Raw genomic sequence first — 16,228 nt, 5'->3', positions numbered from 1 at the left:
AAGCACTGCAAGTTTGACTTCCTGTGGTCCTCCATTCACTTTTCATTTTTCCAACATATGGGTGAAAGGAAGATGCCTTTGGTGTTAGGACACGTGCTCCATTCTCCCCCCCGAGGCTCAGCTGTTGGAGCCTGCTTCACCAAGGGAAGCCGAGTGGGACTTAAAACGGGGGGGGGGGGGGGGGGGGGGGGGGAATGTGTTATCTGGAAACCCATACGCTCCTACTGTCACACCTTTGGGGCGACATGCATTCAGTACATACTGCAAATTCATCGCTCACATACGTCACATATCGATCTGTATGTGTGACGCATGTCCTTGTTAAAATGCACACGCAAGCTGACACACAATGGTGAACGTGTCTCTTAATAAATCAGTAATACAGTTTCCGCATCACGCGGTTTTCAAAGGAGCTTTAACCTTTCTATTCAAATTAAAGACCAACAGTGACATTTAAACGCTAACTGTAAGAGCTATAACAAGGCTTATAAAGCAAGAATTAACAGGGATTGATGAAAAGGTTATTCCAATAATCTGGAAAGAAAGCAACATTATTTTAGCTATGAGTCCATGACGTGGGGGAAAAATATCTATTTGCTACATGTGGAGTGGCGTCAACTTGCAATCCTCCCACTTTAGTGTCTTTATCTCAAACACATGACAGTGAAACGGCCGATCTCAACGTGGAGACCTCCTACTCATGCTTACATTAATAAAGGAACAGAGCTCAGCAGCAGCAGCAGCAACGCTGACACCATCCCAAAACAGTACCTGACTCACTTATGGCTCATGACGTCAAGCGTGGAGATTAATTGTGCTGCATTCACGCAAAGAGCCCACATGTAATATAAGAGACAAAAAAAAGGTATATGGACAGTTTCAAAACCTTTCTCCCTTTTATCACTTACCTGTAACCTGGCCAGCCAGACTGATAATGTGTAGCGTTCTAGTTCTGCACATTATCAATGTGGGACTGCTCCTTTTGAATGCATTTGGGGGAAGGAGGACCGCCTACCAAAGGTTGGTTTCAGCCAATCACGGTATCAAATTAAAACGGAAGCAACGCCGTCATATGAAACCACAAGAAGGTAAGCTAGTCGAGGCACAAAGAAGAAATCATGGATTCTGACCAAACAGGTGTGATAGCAGCAGCTATGCATGAGCCCTTATGTCATGTTTGTGCTGGTTCAGCTGTCGGCTCAACCGCTCTTGCTTTTGTCGCAGCGGTATGCCCCGCCTTAAACCTCAATACTGCAACGTGTTTGGCCCGAACCGTTTTTGGTTCGGACACAAACTGCTGAAGCCGCATCGCTACAAAATGGATTCTCGTGTGTTTGTGAGCGCATAAATACTGCGGGAATTCTTGTAGGCAAGGTTGACTTACCCGAACCTTGAACAAAATATGTTCAAGGTCACGCAGACAGCCCTGAAGGTTTTATGAAATGACGTAACATCAGTAGACAAAGCAAGCAGGAGAGCGAGAGGATGCATGGAGCCCAAAGTGCATCTGGATGCTGCAGCCCAATTATTTTGCTATTGTTTCATGCAATGCTGCGTTCAGACCAAATGCGTTTTGAGCGTCAGGAGCATATGGGAGCAGAGGGTGCCGACTGCGATGACGACAGAGCAGTGTCGTTGTCTTGGGCGCTCTTAGTTTTGGCCGATCCGCAACGCTGAAGGGGTGATGGAGGCGCGCTCGGCCCAGCTTTTCAACTGCGTCGGGACAGCGGCAGGACCGGGTAAATACCTCTTGCTGCGTACAATTTTTTTCCACGTGAAATTGGGGACAGGGCCTCCAAGACGAGGACTGTCCCCAGAAATCGGGGAAGTCTGGTCACCTTACCCTTTTTGAATAACTGCGCATGTGCAAGACCGTCTTACCTTGCTCTTCCGCTCTTCGGGGGGGATCGCATGAAAAAAATCTGCCAAATCCACTCTGGACTTACTTCATTCTACTGAGACCTTCCTCTTCTTTACTTAAACTTGTAAGTGGTTTGCTTCTTGCGACTCTCAGCCATGTTCAAAGTACACGGTGAGAGCAGCGGAGCTACAGTCAACGGCTAACTCCAAAGCTAACCAGTAAGCTAACTGCTAAGCTAACCGCATACATAAACACTAGAAGTGCGCATGCGCAGCCAGCAAGCAGAAACTAACAAGGAAAGAGCGGCTCACTGGCGTTACATGAGCATGTCAGAATGATTGGCATGTGGGACAACCAATAGATAGGGTGATCCTCCTGGAATTTGAGGCACAGAGGGGGGGGGGGGGGGGGGGGTTGAGAGCAGAAACAAAACTGACCAATCCCTGCCATTTGGACCAAAAGGCAAGGATTGGTTAAAGTTTTTACAGGGCTGCAGCTTTCAAAGAAACTGATTTTTTTAACCTCCTTTTTCTGGATACATACTGGATTTACTACTTTCAGGATGGAAGGACGATTTTACCCAGTATAATAAAAGGTGTTTCTGAACAGGATTACCATCTACAGCTTTAAAACTGACCTAATGAGACAAAATGACAATGAAAAAACATGGCAAATAACCTGTTTTATAAATAAAAAGTAAGCAGGTGTAAGATATAAAGTATTTGAAGACCAGCAGCTTGTGTCAAGTAAAAGTCTCAAGACAGAAACCATTGCAATACATGAACAGAACGTGATGGTAGCTAAACCTCTGTTGAGGCAAGTAGTGGTTGGTGCAACATCATGAATGTGAATGATGAACAAACTAAACGCTGAAATATAGCCTTTTAATGTTCTGCATTTTTCTAGGGCTTTTATAGCATTGACTTTAACTTTATTGTGGTATGAGATCAGGACATGCCGTTTCTACTAATTAACTGTAGCTCACTACAAAATAGCTGATTATCTTCTACTCTGATAGTGTTAATAATGTAAGTATTGCTTTTAATAATACTGCAAACGGTCTGGTTCTGTGGTGCTGAAACTGCAGACACTAGAATTGCAACTAAAATACACTCGTCGATGCTTCAGATCTGACAACTTCAGCAAACTCTGATTAATTTACACCAAACATGTTCACTCGTTACATAAGTACATCGAGCCAGCTTCATATGAGAGGACCTTCATGCCAGCCGAGTCACATCACAGCGTCATTAATAGAGGCCCTGTAAGCGATCCCTGAAACTGTGACAATTTCAGGATTAAACGCTGTATCCCTGTAGAGCCTGTCAAAGTTAGGCGAAAATCTCGTTGGTAAATATACACAGATGAAGACTTCTGAAGGCCCCCCCTTCTGTCATTACTGTGTCTTTGTGTCGATGTGGGAGCGTAAAGGAGTTTAACCTTGCTAATCTCTGCCCAGTTTCCACCAAGGACAGTAAATCCCTGGAAGAGATGCTTCACTCAGACAAACTCTTGGATCAGCTCCCAGAATATGAAACATTAAAAGGTAGCTCAGCCAAGGAGTTTAAATGTGTTTATAAATATCATAAAATGTGTGCTTGTACTATTTTATTGGTACAATGTGATGATGGAGAAAAAAAACTGGGAGATAAGTATATTTTTATTATTATTATTCCGTTTTAGGAATAAAGTCTAAATGAGAATAAAGAGCTATCAGTTGCTACCTATACGTCTACTTTGTTAAAAAGCAAATCAACAGATTTACCATACCGTACTATACCATAACATTATTTATAAAGCGTTTAAAAACAGCCAGTGGCAGAAACAAAGTGCTGTACATAGTTACAAACTAAAACACATCCATTACAAAATTAAAATAAAAACATAATGCATACGAACACTTAAAAGAAACAATAAAAGCAATTTAAAACAAATATTACAATATTGTGGTTGAATTGCAGCAATTAAACCAAAGCAAGACGGGTTGCTTTGGTTTAATGGAGCTGACACAGCCATGCCTTGTGTGCCTTGTGTGAATGAAATGGCAGTTTTATATTTTGGAGTAGATTTTAACAACAGAGTAAATTCTGTCTCTTTTAGAGTAAAAGCATCCTGTTAGCGCACACTTTTAGTCAGCATGTAGTCTGTCCCAATGCAGACCAAAGCAGCTTATGAAAAAATTCAGTTATTTATTAACAATCTGTTTAACATCATTCACAAAACCGAAGTAATACTTTTTCTTCTTCACTATTTTAGCTTCATATTTAAAATGAAGTTTCAACTTTAACTTTCATTTTTCTACCTTATTCTATTGTGGAAAGGCAAAAAAAAACACATCTAAAATAAAAAAGTCCACGGTGGTTTTTCCTCCTGGTGGTCCTAATATTCATACTTAATTTAAAGCTGTGCAGTGACGGATAATATGTTCACCATTATTAAACAAGCTAATAATTGTTTAATTAATGAGCTTATGGTGTTGAACCTTAAGTAAAAAACACAAAATAAGATATTTTACAACAAATCATGCAACCAATCCCAAATCAAAGAATCTATGAGATGATTATTACATCCAATAAGAGGAAAAAATACATATTTCAAAGTTTTGTAATATGTATTAAAATTTTAAGCCTTTGGTCACAGACGCCCCATAAGGCTGTGGTCAGTGTTTTCTTTGTTTCAGTCCAGATTGAAGAATTTCATCAGCCCATCGAGCTGTTGTCTCTGGCTGCTGCTGCAGATTCCCTTCCGGCCTCCAGCATTTCACCTCCACCCGACGGAAAGTGGACCCCGACCGGGCCACACTTAGTGCCAGGCCACAGAGGGCCCCGGCCCGCGCCATGCAACTGTCAGCCGTTTAACTTTGGGATTACCCACAGTTGTTGCCATATGTCAACACAGCAATGAACACATGCTTAAGGTGGTGGCAAGGGGAAAGGGATGACTTTAAGATAACAGATGACTGTGCGGTAAAATTGTGATTCATTTGAGCAACCATAGGGATAAATGATGGTATGTACAGGTTTAGACCAATCTATTATCCCTTCTTGTTCACTGAAACTGTCCCGCTCTTATTTTACACATATTTTTTATTTCTTGTATTGTTTGTTGACTTTTATACACAAATACACATGCACGTGTTTTAAATTATTTTATAATTACCCCACATTTCTTTTAATCTAAGTGGGTCATTTTGAATAACTGCACATTCATTTTGGTCTTATGTAGTATAATTGGCTTTTGTGTCATTAATTATTATTGTCATTTTTTGTTTTTACATTTTTTACTTAGATTTTTTTTTATTATTTTGCTCCTATTTGCATTTCAGTTTGCAGTTGCTACACAAAAATTTCAAACAAAGGATATTTCTATTGTATAATTGAGTGTGGTTTATTGAATGTCGCATAGTAAAAGAAAACAAATGTATAAATAAAGACAAGAAAAAAATATAAAAATAATAAAAACAAACAGAAGAATAATAGTAAAGTATAAGAATACACACACAAAGGCGTGGGTACAAGTATAAAATTATTATTAAACCCACCCCTTTTCCAGCAGCAACATAAATAAATAAATGCCTAACACTGTTGTTTATGAATTAATTGAACTAAGTTGCTGCTGGAAAATGGGCGGTTTTAATAATAAGTCATTTAAATTCATCCTTTATCTGCAGGGACTTAATGTGTTTGAATGATCTTTATGCCATTGCTGCTTTGGGGAAAAGAATTTACTCTAAAATAAATCATAGAAAACTGTTTTGTATATTAAAAAAAAAGAAAAAGAAAACAAAGGTTGCAGCAACAGATTACAACTACATTGAAGTTGTGTTTCGTTTTAATTCAGATCTTACCTTTCTGTCATTTCCTCTTAATATCTGTTTATTAAATGCCATAATGGAGAATGCATGTTAGCCACTATTAGTTAATTTAATCAGATTTAATCCGCGTTTTACCTGGATCTGGCTGCCTGTAGTAATTTAGTCAGTTTTAGAACTTGCTCTGACAGTTTCTAAATTTCATGCCTGAAATAATAAAAAATCTTTACCGTTACTAAGTTCACGTTAAAACTCCAGATTTGATGCCACTGGTTTTATCAGATATACCAAATGATTCTGTCTTGGGTGTTAAATTGTTTTTGGCACATTGTAAATATTTGCACATACATCCTAATAAAAATAATGAACAATTTTCCATGGTTGTACATAAACACAACCAATTAGGCTCGGCCCCTCCATCCTGACTTTGCTGAGGGTTTACGGAAACACGGTAATTACACCAGATCCCACTGCCACAGTCTAATAAAATAAGTCTTAGAAATTACCAAATCTTCACATCACATTTACACCTGTCAACCTCTAAAACACTCCATGTGTAACTAAAGCAAAACATGTTCTGTCTGAAACTCTTTGCCAAGGCAGCAGGAATTAAAAAGCAGTTGTGATAAATGAGGCACAAACAAGCATTTAAAGAGGTGTTAGTGGTGTTGTGGTGGCTGGATGTGGACCCCTGATTAAAATTATGCAAAAAATAAAGATAAATTTCCTTTACCAATCTGAAAGGAAATTAAACTAAACGTTCCATGTCCAACAGATTTTTTGTGGTAGTAAGCTCAATGGTTTATGACTTTTTGTCTTTGAAGAACTTTTAACAACTAATTTGACTGCATGCCTGTTTTTTTTTTGTTTGGTTTTTTTGTCTCTTTGAAAGACTAATTTCTGCCCCTCCTTTAACTTCCTGGCAAATGTCTTCATATTTCACATTTCTTCAAAAGACCATATATTTTCCAAAGTACATTAGTCCCCCCTGCAGCACCAGTGGTGACTTTTTATTCCGCAAACAAAAATATTAGCTTCACTACCATTAAACCGATGATGAATAAGGAAATTAGAGGAAGCTAACGCTAGCCGCTAACTGCTAACCAAAGTCTGCCACTCAGTCTGTCGCATGTCTTCAGACAAAATGTGCTGCATGCACAAACATGGCACATGACGACCATGTGCAGCGCTCCATGTTTCAGGGGATAGCTGTTTTAGATCAGCATAAATGACTTTTAAATATCAACTTTTACGTGGAAGTGGAAGCATTTGAGAAGAATATTCTATTCCACTGTGCCCAGAGAGTGGCATCTTAAAAAAAACAACAACAACAAAACGGTGTGAGTGTGTGATGGAAGCCAGTCCTGCCGCTTCTTGTGAGAGTAACAAGAAACCAGCAATCAGACAAGCCCAAAACAAGCCCAAGATGAAACCCGCCACACTAATACGGAGGCTGCTTGTAAACGGTAAAAGAGTCCCGCCGACCCAAAAGCTCAGCTCTGAGTCCAGTCTCCTTCCACCTCATGTGGTCCAGGTAACAAACCCAGAAAGCTTGGTCACATGACTAAAACGGTTCAAGACCCCAAAGCATTCACTTAAAACAGAAGAAGTCACACAGCAGGGGGATACCGGTGTTTCTGTGTTGTTTTGAAGTTGTTGAACTATGGGAGCTGACAATATAAAGATCACATCATAACAAGAAAAAAGGGAAGAAAATAGCACAGTTATTTACAGTGTGTGCGTGCGTATGTGTGTGTGTGTGTGTGTGTGTGTGTGTGTGTGTGTGTGTGTGTGTGTGTGTGTGTGTACGTGCGTGCCACCACCGTATTTCATAGTTGTGATGATGTTCTCAGGCTTTTCGAGCTTCCCACTCTGTCCTCAAGATGTAACGATGGTCATAATGGCCAAACATTACAATTTTACTTTTTTTTAATTTTTTTTTTACGTGGTTTATGTGGACACAAAGGAGGAAAGATAAAAGACACAGAAAGGTAACGTCCTCAGAGTCTGCTTCTCGCCTGCCGCATAGAAAAGATATAAAAAGAACAGCAAAACCAACCGATAAAGTATTACAGGTACAAACTACCGACGCTTTGAAAACATCACAAAAACGCACAGTATTGTTTAATACAAGATGCATATAGTGACGACTGAAGCTAATAATATGCGTTTTCTGTATATAGATTAATCTGCAAGCACCTGGATCCAAGCATCTGTAGATGTTTGAGAGAGTGTACTTGTGTATGTAAGTTTTATCCATAACAAAAATTCTCAATAGTGGTTGTGAGGAACCCCAGATGCCCGAAAGGGCCCCCAGAGCAAAGGAGCCCAATTTTACTTTCATCAGACCACAGGACATGACTCCCAAAATGAAGGTATTTGTCCATGAATGTGTTTGCAAACTATAATCTGGTTCTTATGTTGCTTTTGGTTCAATGGCTTCATCCTCACTGAGTGGCCTTTCAGTCCATATCAGAACATGATACTGACGTTTTAGCTGACAGACTACTTTTAGGTCAAACGAATGGCGGTTCATAATATTCAAACTATTGTCACATATTTCTAGTTTAATAAAAGTCTAAATTACTGTATGAAAATAATTAAGTTGTAAAATCAGTATTTGCATAGTGATCCTGGTGCTGTTGAACTTGGCCTGAGCAGAGAATGTGAATCTGGTGCAAGGTTTGACAGCTCATGTTTTGAATCCTAAAATGTGCAACAGTAAATCCTCCTAATCTAGAAACAAGAACTCTGTTATTCATCCAGAATGCAACACAATTATTTAACACGAATTAACCCCAAAACAAAAATACAGCTTCAAGAAGCATCGTCATCGTTGACATATGAACAGCTTTGTCTTGAAGTATAACCCTGGCTTCGCGTCCCAACACAGCACCAAAGATATTTAAAACCAATAAAAAAACAGAACATTTGAAAGTAAATCAGACAGAGGCACACACACGTTGTCATAGCGTTTCGGTGGCACTGTCACATGCCAGTGTGCCGATAAAGACCTGCAGCGTCAGTGCACGCATAATTTGGCCAAACCCCCCCCCCCCCCCCCCCCCCCCCCCCCCCCCCCAATGCCTCAGTGATATACAGTCAGCAGCTGGGACGCAGCGGTAAGATGAGCAAAGGGAACGAGCAAAACGAGTGGAGGTATGAACGCTAGTGGCAAAAAGATGTGCCAAAACATGTTTATCATGCTTTACTAATCCTTTAACTACAAACCACAGAGATCTATCAGCACCAAATTAAAGACAAACTAACTAGACCCAGCTTAAGCCTCGCAGCTTTTACATCCAAGACAATGACTCTCAGAGAAAGTGACTGAACCGTCTTACAGAGCTGCTGAAGCTGCAGCCACCAGTCTGAATTAACAAATGCCTCTCTTTAGACTCGTGCATCAGTTACATTTGCTTTTTAAATTCACAGATGTGGAGAAAATTGGCTCCTTGCTGGCTTTGTGATCATACTTGAATGAACATAAATGTGAATTTGTGTGCAAAAAGTCAGTGACAGGGATTTTAGGAGAATTGATGAGAAAACCGAAGCTTTGGAGCAAATGTTGCATCATTTAACATTAACTGGATAGACTCACAGCTGTACAGAAAGTAAATAAACGCTTGAGCAAGGGGGAAAAAAGTAACATATTTTATAAAGAATCTTTCTTTTACAGAGTTAAAGAGTCATTTTCTAGTTTTCCTTTTGTATTTTGCTCAGAAAATCAATAAATCTGTTAGTTAAGTGTAAAAGTCTATAATAAAATGTACGTACAAGTCTCTTAGAGGAGCAGCATTGAATTATATTTTAAAAAGCATCTAAATTAGCTACTATTTATTGCATATTAGTATTATGTATTTAATTTTAATACACTGTGGCCATTTAATGTCTAAAACTGATTTGCGATCATCTCTTTATTTTTGTCATTTTATTCACATAATCACCATTATTTTTGATAAAGCTGTTTTAGCTGTTTTGTTTCATATGGACTGCGTTTAAAAATTGTATTCACCCCCAGCTTTCGAAAGTTACTCATTTTGTTACATAGTGTCATTCTGAAAGGATTTAATAATTATATTTAGTCAGGTATTTTTACAGCTCTTGAGGCAAATTTAAGCAACGGATAAACCGTCAAATCAAACAGAGAAACAAAATAAATCTAAAAAAAAAAAACATTTAAAAGGATTTTACTGCACTGTCAGCATGATACAGCACAGAATAATAAACTGGGTAGGAGGAAGGGAGAACTAAAGGTCTAATAGCAGCATGAATCTACAAAAAAGGAAATGAAATGTTTTGCTTAGTTTAATGGAACTAACTAAAATCTGTTTTTTTTAATCATATTGAATATTGGATAACTGCACATTCTTAATTTTCTTTTGATCTAAATGACGATGCAGGCAGCAAAGCTTTGTTTGGGCTGCTGGATGAAACCAAAAAGAGGAAAATTCACACATGAAACCAGGAAATTTGTCCTATGTGGTAACGCTTTATTCTGTTTTATTTTCCTATATTTTAATCATGTAAAGCACTTTGCATTGTCTCTGTACTGAATTGTGCTATATAAATAAATTTGCCTTGCCTTGCTTGGAGCTGGAGCGGACGTCGCCTGAACGCCTCGTGTTTCGTGAACAATGAGGCCAAATGAGACCGAATTCTGTAAAATGCTGTGAAATAGATTTTTGTGGTTCGTATGTTTGCTCTTGTTCTGATGTTTGATTAAAGTGCAGCACATCTCCGAATAAATAAAACTAAGTACGAAAAAATGCAAAGCAGGTTTGAGATGATTTACACAAAAATCTGGTGGATTCCAGCAGTGATGCTTAATCCTAACTAAATGATTTTTGTGCACTTTACAGTAAAACTACTTTTCTTTGAAGGAGACTGTATTATAGTGTGGTGTAACACCTTCTTATTTTGCAACTGCTAGTTTGGTTTTCATTTTGCAAATAGATAAATATTAGGGAACTTTTAAAATGTATTTATGTGTTAATTTTTGCTAAAATGTTGAATTTTACTTAAAGAGAAAGTCTGGTGTGGGATGACTGAAACGTGTAAATATTTAAATGTTTGACGTGGTGCACGCTTAAAGGCAGGTTTTAATGTCAGTTTGTTATGAAATATTCAGTTTAAGACCAAACATTATATATTTAATCCGGCTGTAAAAATCCTTGTCAGCTTTTTGTGTTATAACAGGGAACGCCTTGACTGCCGTGACACAGATTCAAGTAAATCAAGGTCACTCGGCTTTTTTTTCATGCAGACATTCAGACGTTTTCAGGTTGTTCTGGTTCCTAGACTTTCCTCTTACCTCTGCAGCGCTTCGCTCATCTCGGGGACGTATCCGCCGCCCTGTCCTTTCCCCAGCATTTTTGTCTGGCTTCTTTTAACGCCGTCGATGCTCCTTGTCCGATCCCAAGCCTGCTGCATGACACAGTGGACTCGGTAGCACCACCTGCAGAAGACCTGCCACAACCCCGAACACAGCAAATCCTTTTAAAGGCCACTTTCTCTGGCCCGCTCTGTTTAGCTTTTCCCTCTGATGACGGACAGATGACACCGAGACCAGAAGCCGGGGTGAGACGGACACGGAGACCTCGGCCGCTCCTGAAAGGCAGCAGAGTCACCTTCAGACTTGCCTCAGTAGCTTCCTGCCCCCGCGAAGAACACGCCACACTTTCATAACTCTGAAGAAGTTGGGGAAACGAGAGCAGTTCCTCGTCAGGAGGGAAACTAATGGTTGACTGAGGGAAGAGGGAATAGCAGGGAGGTGGACTCATGGGGGGGGGGGGATGGCAGAAGGGGGTTGAGTTATCAGAGACCAAATGGGAGTCCCTGCTCCAAGCGGCACAACAACAGGGACAAGAAAGCCCCCGCAGGCACCTCTGATTATCACCTCTCCCGCCCCACACGCAGCCTGGCAGAGAGAGAGCGGCCCAGCGGAGGGATGCGCCGGGCTTCTGGGAATGCCATCAGTCACTCAGCCGTGTCGGGATCAATTTGGTTGCTGAATCATTGGAGGTTTCCAGTTTCCCCGCCCTGGAACCCGGTGTCAGATTATTCACATTTTGTAATGGTCTGACAGTCTGAGGGATCACAGCCATGACCCACACAGCATTGTGGGGCAGGACCGATAATAGATCAGTATTACTGAAGGAATACACAGAGAGCAGGAACGCATAAGCACCTCCTAATACACAACACAGGGAGGGGGTAAATGTTTATTTGTACTGGACAGGAAATTCAATTTGGCACCAGCGCTGCGACTGCCGGCTGCCTTTTGAACTCCACTTACTTCTATTTCCTACCCACCATAGACGGTATCGGTTTGATGCTCTGGTAGTCAATAACCTAAACAAACTATGGAGATAAGCAATCATTAGAGGCGCTAAGCTAATGTAGGATTTGTTTTGTTCGTGCCGAAGATTTAATTTTACACGTTACTTCCACCGATTATTAGAGATTAGGATCCATGAGCAACCAAATCAAAAAGATCTTGACCCAGCCAACATCTATGCAGGGCCCACAGGGGAGCGAGATTAGCTGAGAACGGGCCACGAAATGGTTTATTCATGGGTTACATAACTGCCTCGTGTTAACAGGATATATAGGTTTAATGCAGGGACACCCATGGAGACCCAATGGGTCTAGATTTCTCTAATAGGATATAATATGACACATGATGCCCAACTGATCTTGATATAGGTTGTGTTCAGTCAACCTAAGTGTAGGTACCAGTTAAAAAGACCACTCAGAGCTCAGATCATCTTAGTACTGGTCAGCTCTGAGTAAAATGATTTATGCCAGATACACATATTGGCTGGAGAATATCTTCCTGCTACTTAATTTCATATATCTGAGTTTGGCTTTTCAGGACGACAGAGAATCAATTTTGTCTCCCAGCGGAGCCTCAAGAGCACAGAGGAGATTACAGGAGGTAGGCAGTCACTCTGGGAGAGCTGGACAGGCCCATCGGAGGTCCTCAGCCCATCAGCAGGACCGCCATCTGCTCCTCGGTGCGAGGAGGAACAGGATTGCTGCCAGGGCCCTACAACGTGACCGTCAGCGGGCCGCTGGTGTGAATGTCTCTGATCGGACAATTAGAAACAGACGTCATGAGGGTGGTCTGAGGACGTGGCGTGCTCCGATAGACCCTGTGCTCACTGCTCAGCACCGTGGAGCCGCTCTGGGAGTCTACTTCATATATATGTGCTCCTGTGAGCAGAAAAAAAGCCAAACCACAGCACCAGAGAGTGATCCGTCACATTAAGTTTGGTAACTTTAAATGGGCTTAGGCACTGATTAGTTTGTAGTTCGTCACATTGAGGCAAGAAGTAGCAGAGCAAAAAAACTACACAGACCTCCTCTATACTTGGACATTGCAGATGAGGTGAATGTGGAGCAGATATCTAAAGGAAGCCCTCAGCCACCCCCCGCCCCCCGACGCCTTAAACAATGAACGACAACGTTGGAGCAACTCAACCTCTAACAATCCCTGCTGACAACCTGCCATCGCTGCGCACTGCCTGTCCGTGAGCACGTGTCTACATTCATGTGACAACTCTACATAACAATCCCCCCCACACACACACACACGCACACACACACACACACACATCCGCTTATTTTTGGCAGCGCGAGAAAGCAGATACCACTGTAGCATGAAGTGGTTTCTATAATGGTGCCCGTCTGGATAACTCAACGCTAAGCGCACAAGTTGCATTTAAAGTGTTTGTGTAGCGAATCTCCTCAAACGACACCAGTTAAGCAATGGATATCACAAGATAAGCCTCAGGTGGATGTTTAAGTCATGAATTTACAATCTAATTTAGAGAAATAAAAAATGTAATTAAAAAAAAATCTAATTACAGAATCACAAATTGCATCTTTGCTTCAGTTTAAGTACAGCCTGAACAGTAAACCCTACTGAAAGCGCCTCCTCTGCTGCTTCTCTGCATATATATATATATCTATATCTATCTATATATATATATATATATATATATATATATATATATATATATATATATATGTATATATATATATATATGCACATATATATATATATATATATATATATATATATATATATATATATATATATATATACCCAAACATCAGAGTCTGTCTGCTTGGTCTTCTTCCCTGTAGTTCTTATCGTGATTAGCGGAGTAAATGTATTCTCGCCGCTCTAAAAGTGTCAAAATAAAACCACATTTCCCATGAGTCACGGAGGCGTCCGCGATTGGCACGGTTGTGTGAACTGAGAGCGGACTGCGGCGTAGTTTGTCAAATTTAGTGCGGACAGCTGCGGTTAAAAAGCAGAGCGATGAGAAGTCAAATCTGAGGACTGAGAGTGGCAACAAGAGGCCTCGTAAAGAGCCGAGCGGTGATAAAGTGTGCGAGGCTGAGTCCCAAACCCTTAGAAATTAACGATGTTGCTGCGACCGAGTCCTCGGTCAGCTTCATATAATAATGGATCAGAAATACGCATATGGTCTTAAATATATAGAATCACCCAAACTAATATTTAGTCTAAAGACTCTGTAGCCATCGTAGTTTTCTGTGGATATCTGATTACTCTTCTGGGCAGAAATGGTGGACACTGCAAAAAGAACGAACGTATTTGTCCTTGATTTGAGCAGGTAAATAAGATTATTTGCCAATGGAATTAGTATGTTTACCCCTAAAATAAGATAATTAGATATACTTCACTTAAAATAAGATGATGGAGATGAATTGTGCCTATTTTAAGTGCAAAAATCTTGTTCCACTGGCAAATAATCTTATTTACTTGCACAAATTAAGGAAAAATTATCTAATTTCAAGAAATAATTTCAGTCACTTGGAACTTTAATTGTCTTTTTATCAAGTCCACAGTATTTTCCAAAAGGTTGATGTTGGTATAAATGAGATTAGAAAGAGGCCTATTTTGCCGTTCTTCAAAATGGAAAACAGAAGAGAGCATGTCATTCAGGTAAGACTTGTGTGTGGATCTTCATATCTCAGGAAATGGACACAAGAAAACAGCTTAGGTAAACTTAGGTAAACTTGCCCATATCAGCAGTAAACGCAGCAATGGGGAAAGAACTGGAAACGCGAGGAATGAGGCTAAAAAAGGAAGCCAAGTTTCATTTTCCACTGCAGAAAAAGAAGAGAACGGTGAGAGGCAGAATAATATCTCTAAAGTTCATTACAACACGCTGCCGTCTGTGAGAGGAGCATTAACTTTAAAAAGGCTCTTGGCTTCTTCTATGAAAATCGCTAGCACAAAGTCACATTCACTTAATGAGATTATTATTGAAAAGGTCATTTATTTCTGTAACTCCACTTTAAGGTTAGCACATTATATATTGAGTCAGACTGATGATGTTTTAAAGCCTTTATTTCTTTTGACAGTGCTATATTTCCACCTCCAGCTAATAAAAAACACAGCATTCAAGATGAGAAAAGGCAAAAGTTTTCAGGCAGAAACTTGGGCTTAACAAAAAAAATTATGTTTAATATCATCTTCAAGGTTTTTCTTATTCAAAAACTTTTAATCTGAGAAACAAGCCTTAGAAAATTATTTTCTAATTAACTGAATATGACTATTTTCCTGTTTGGTCCCAAATAGAGAACAAATATTACACAGAAACTGCACGCTGTTTGTGAAAGTGCTGAAGTTAAGCCGTGCTCAGTGAGAAGCAGCTCTCTTTCCAAGCGATCAGCTTGCAGCTAATTCTCCCGCTGCAGCTGAGAATGCCTCCCTGCGTGGAGCTGAGCCTTCTCATGAGGGGGGGGATGCTTGATTTGCAAAAAGGATTAAAGTCGAAATGTAAAAACCGGTCAGCAGGCCGATTGTTAAAGCCAGTCTGTTTGTCTAACTCTTGCAGTGAAACTGGGTCGGCGACAGGAAAGCAACTCTCCCATTACTCCGCTAACATATGCAGCCTGGTTCACAACACATCCTGGTTCACTGCAAAAACGGAACTAAAAATAAGTAATATTGTCTTGAAATAAGTGTATCTGTCCTTGATTTGAGCAGGTAAATAAGATGATCTGCCAATGGAATAAGGATTGGATTTTTACACTTGAAATAAGAACAATTTATCTCCATCATCTTATTTCAAGTGCAGTATATCTAATTATCTTATTTTAGGGGTGAAAACACTCATTCCATTGGCAGATAATCTTATTTACCTGCTCAAATCTAGGACAAAAACACTAATTTTAAGAAAATTGTTCTTATTTTTAGATCCATTTTAGCAGTGTTCGCTCTGCAGGACACGATTACTGAGGATCTCAGTCCATGAGGGTATAATTAACAAAAAAAAAATGACTTTTCCTTTCGCTTTTGTTCAAACAGCAGGAATACGGACTTGCACAGAAACAGTGGCACACTGTGAACAAGTATAAAGAAAATAAATAAATACTGCGGCGGCTTCTTGGTGCACACAGAACAACAACACCAAACGCTAAATGACGCACAACCCACTCAAATGTGTGGAAACACTACCTGCGTTGTTTTGAAAAAATACTTTCATTCATTAGTAGCATTTTAGAACTTCCTC

General features: G+C 40.0%; 1 protein-coding gene across 1 annotated transcript in view; it reads right to left on the bottom strand.

The window, feature by feature from the left end:
• Positions 1–11,587, bottom strand: part of rbm20 (RNA binding motif protein 20) — a 65,417-nt gene extending 53,830 nt beyond the window's left edge. Inside the window, exon 1 of the mRNA XM_021318732.2 lies at positions 10,987–11,587. Within this exon, the coding sequence (XP_021174407.2) occupies positions 10,987–11,105 (119 nt within the window). The 5' untranslated portion in view covers positions 11,106–11,587. The remainder of the gene's footprint in view (positions 1–10,986) is intronic.
• Between the last annotated feature and the right edge of the window lie 4,641 nt (positions 11,588–16,228).

The sequence above is a fragment of the Fundulus heteroclitus genome, chromosome 5 (genome assembly GCF_011125445.2).
Source record: "Fundulus heteroclitus isolate FHET01 chromosome 5, MU-UCD_Fhet_4.1, whole genome shotgun sequence".
In the NCBI taxonomy this organism is placed as follows: domain Eukaryota; kingdom Metazoa; phylum Chordata; class Actinopteri; order Cyprinodontiformes; family Fundulidae; genus Fundulus; species Fundulus heteroclitus.
The sequence above is the reverse complement of the archived record's forward strand: the minus strand, read 5'-3'. Positions and strand labels throughout refer to the sequence as shown.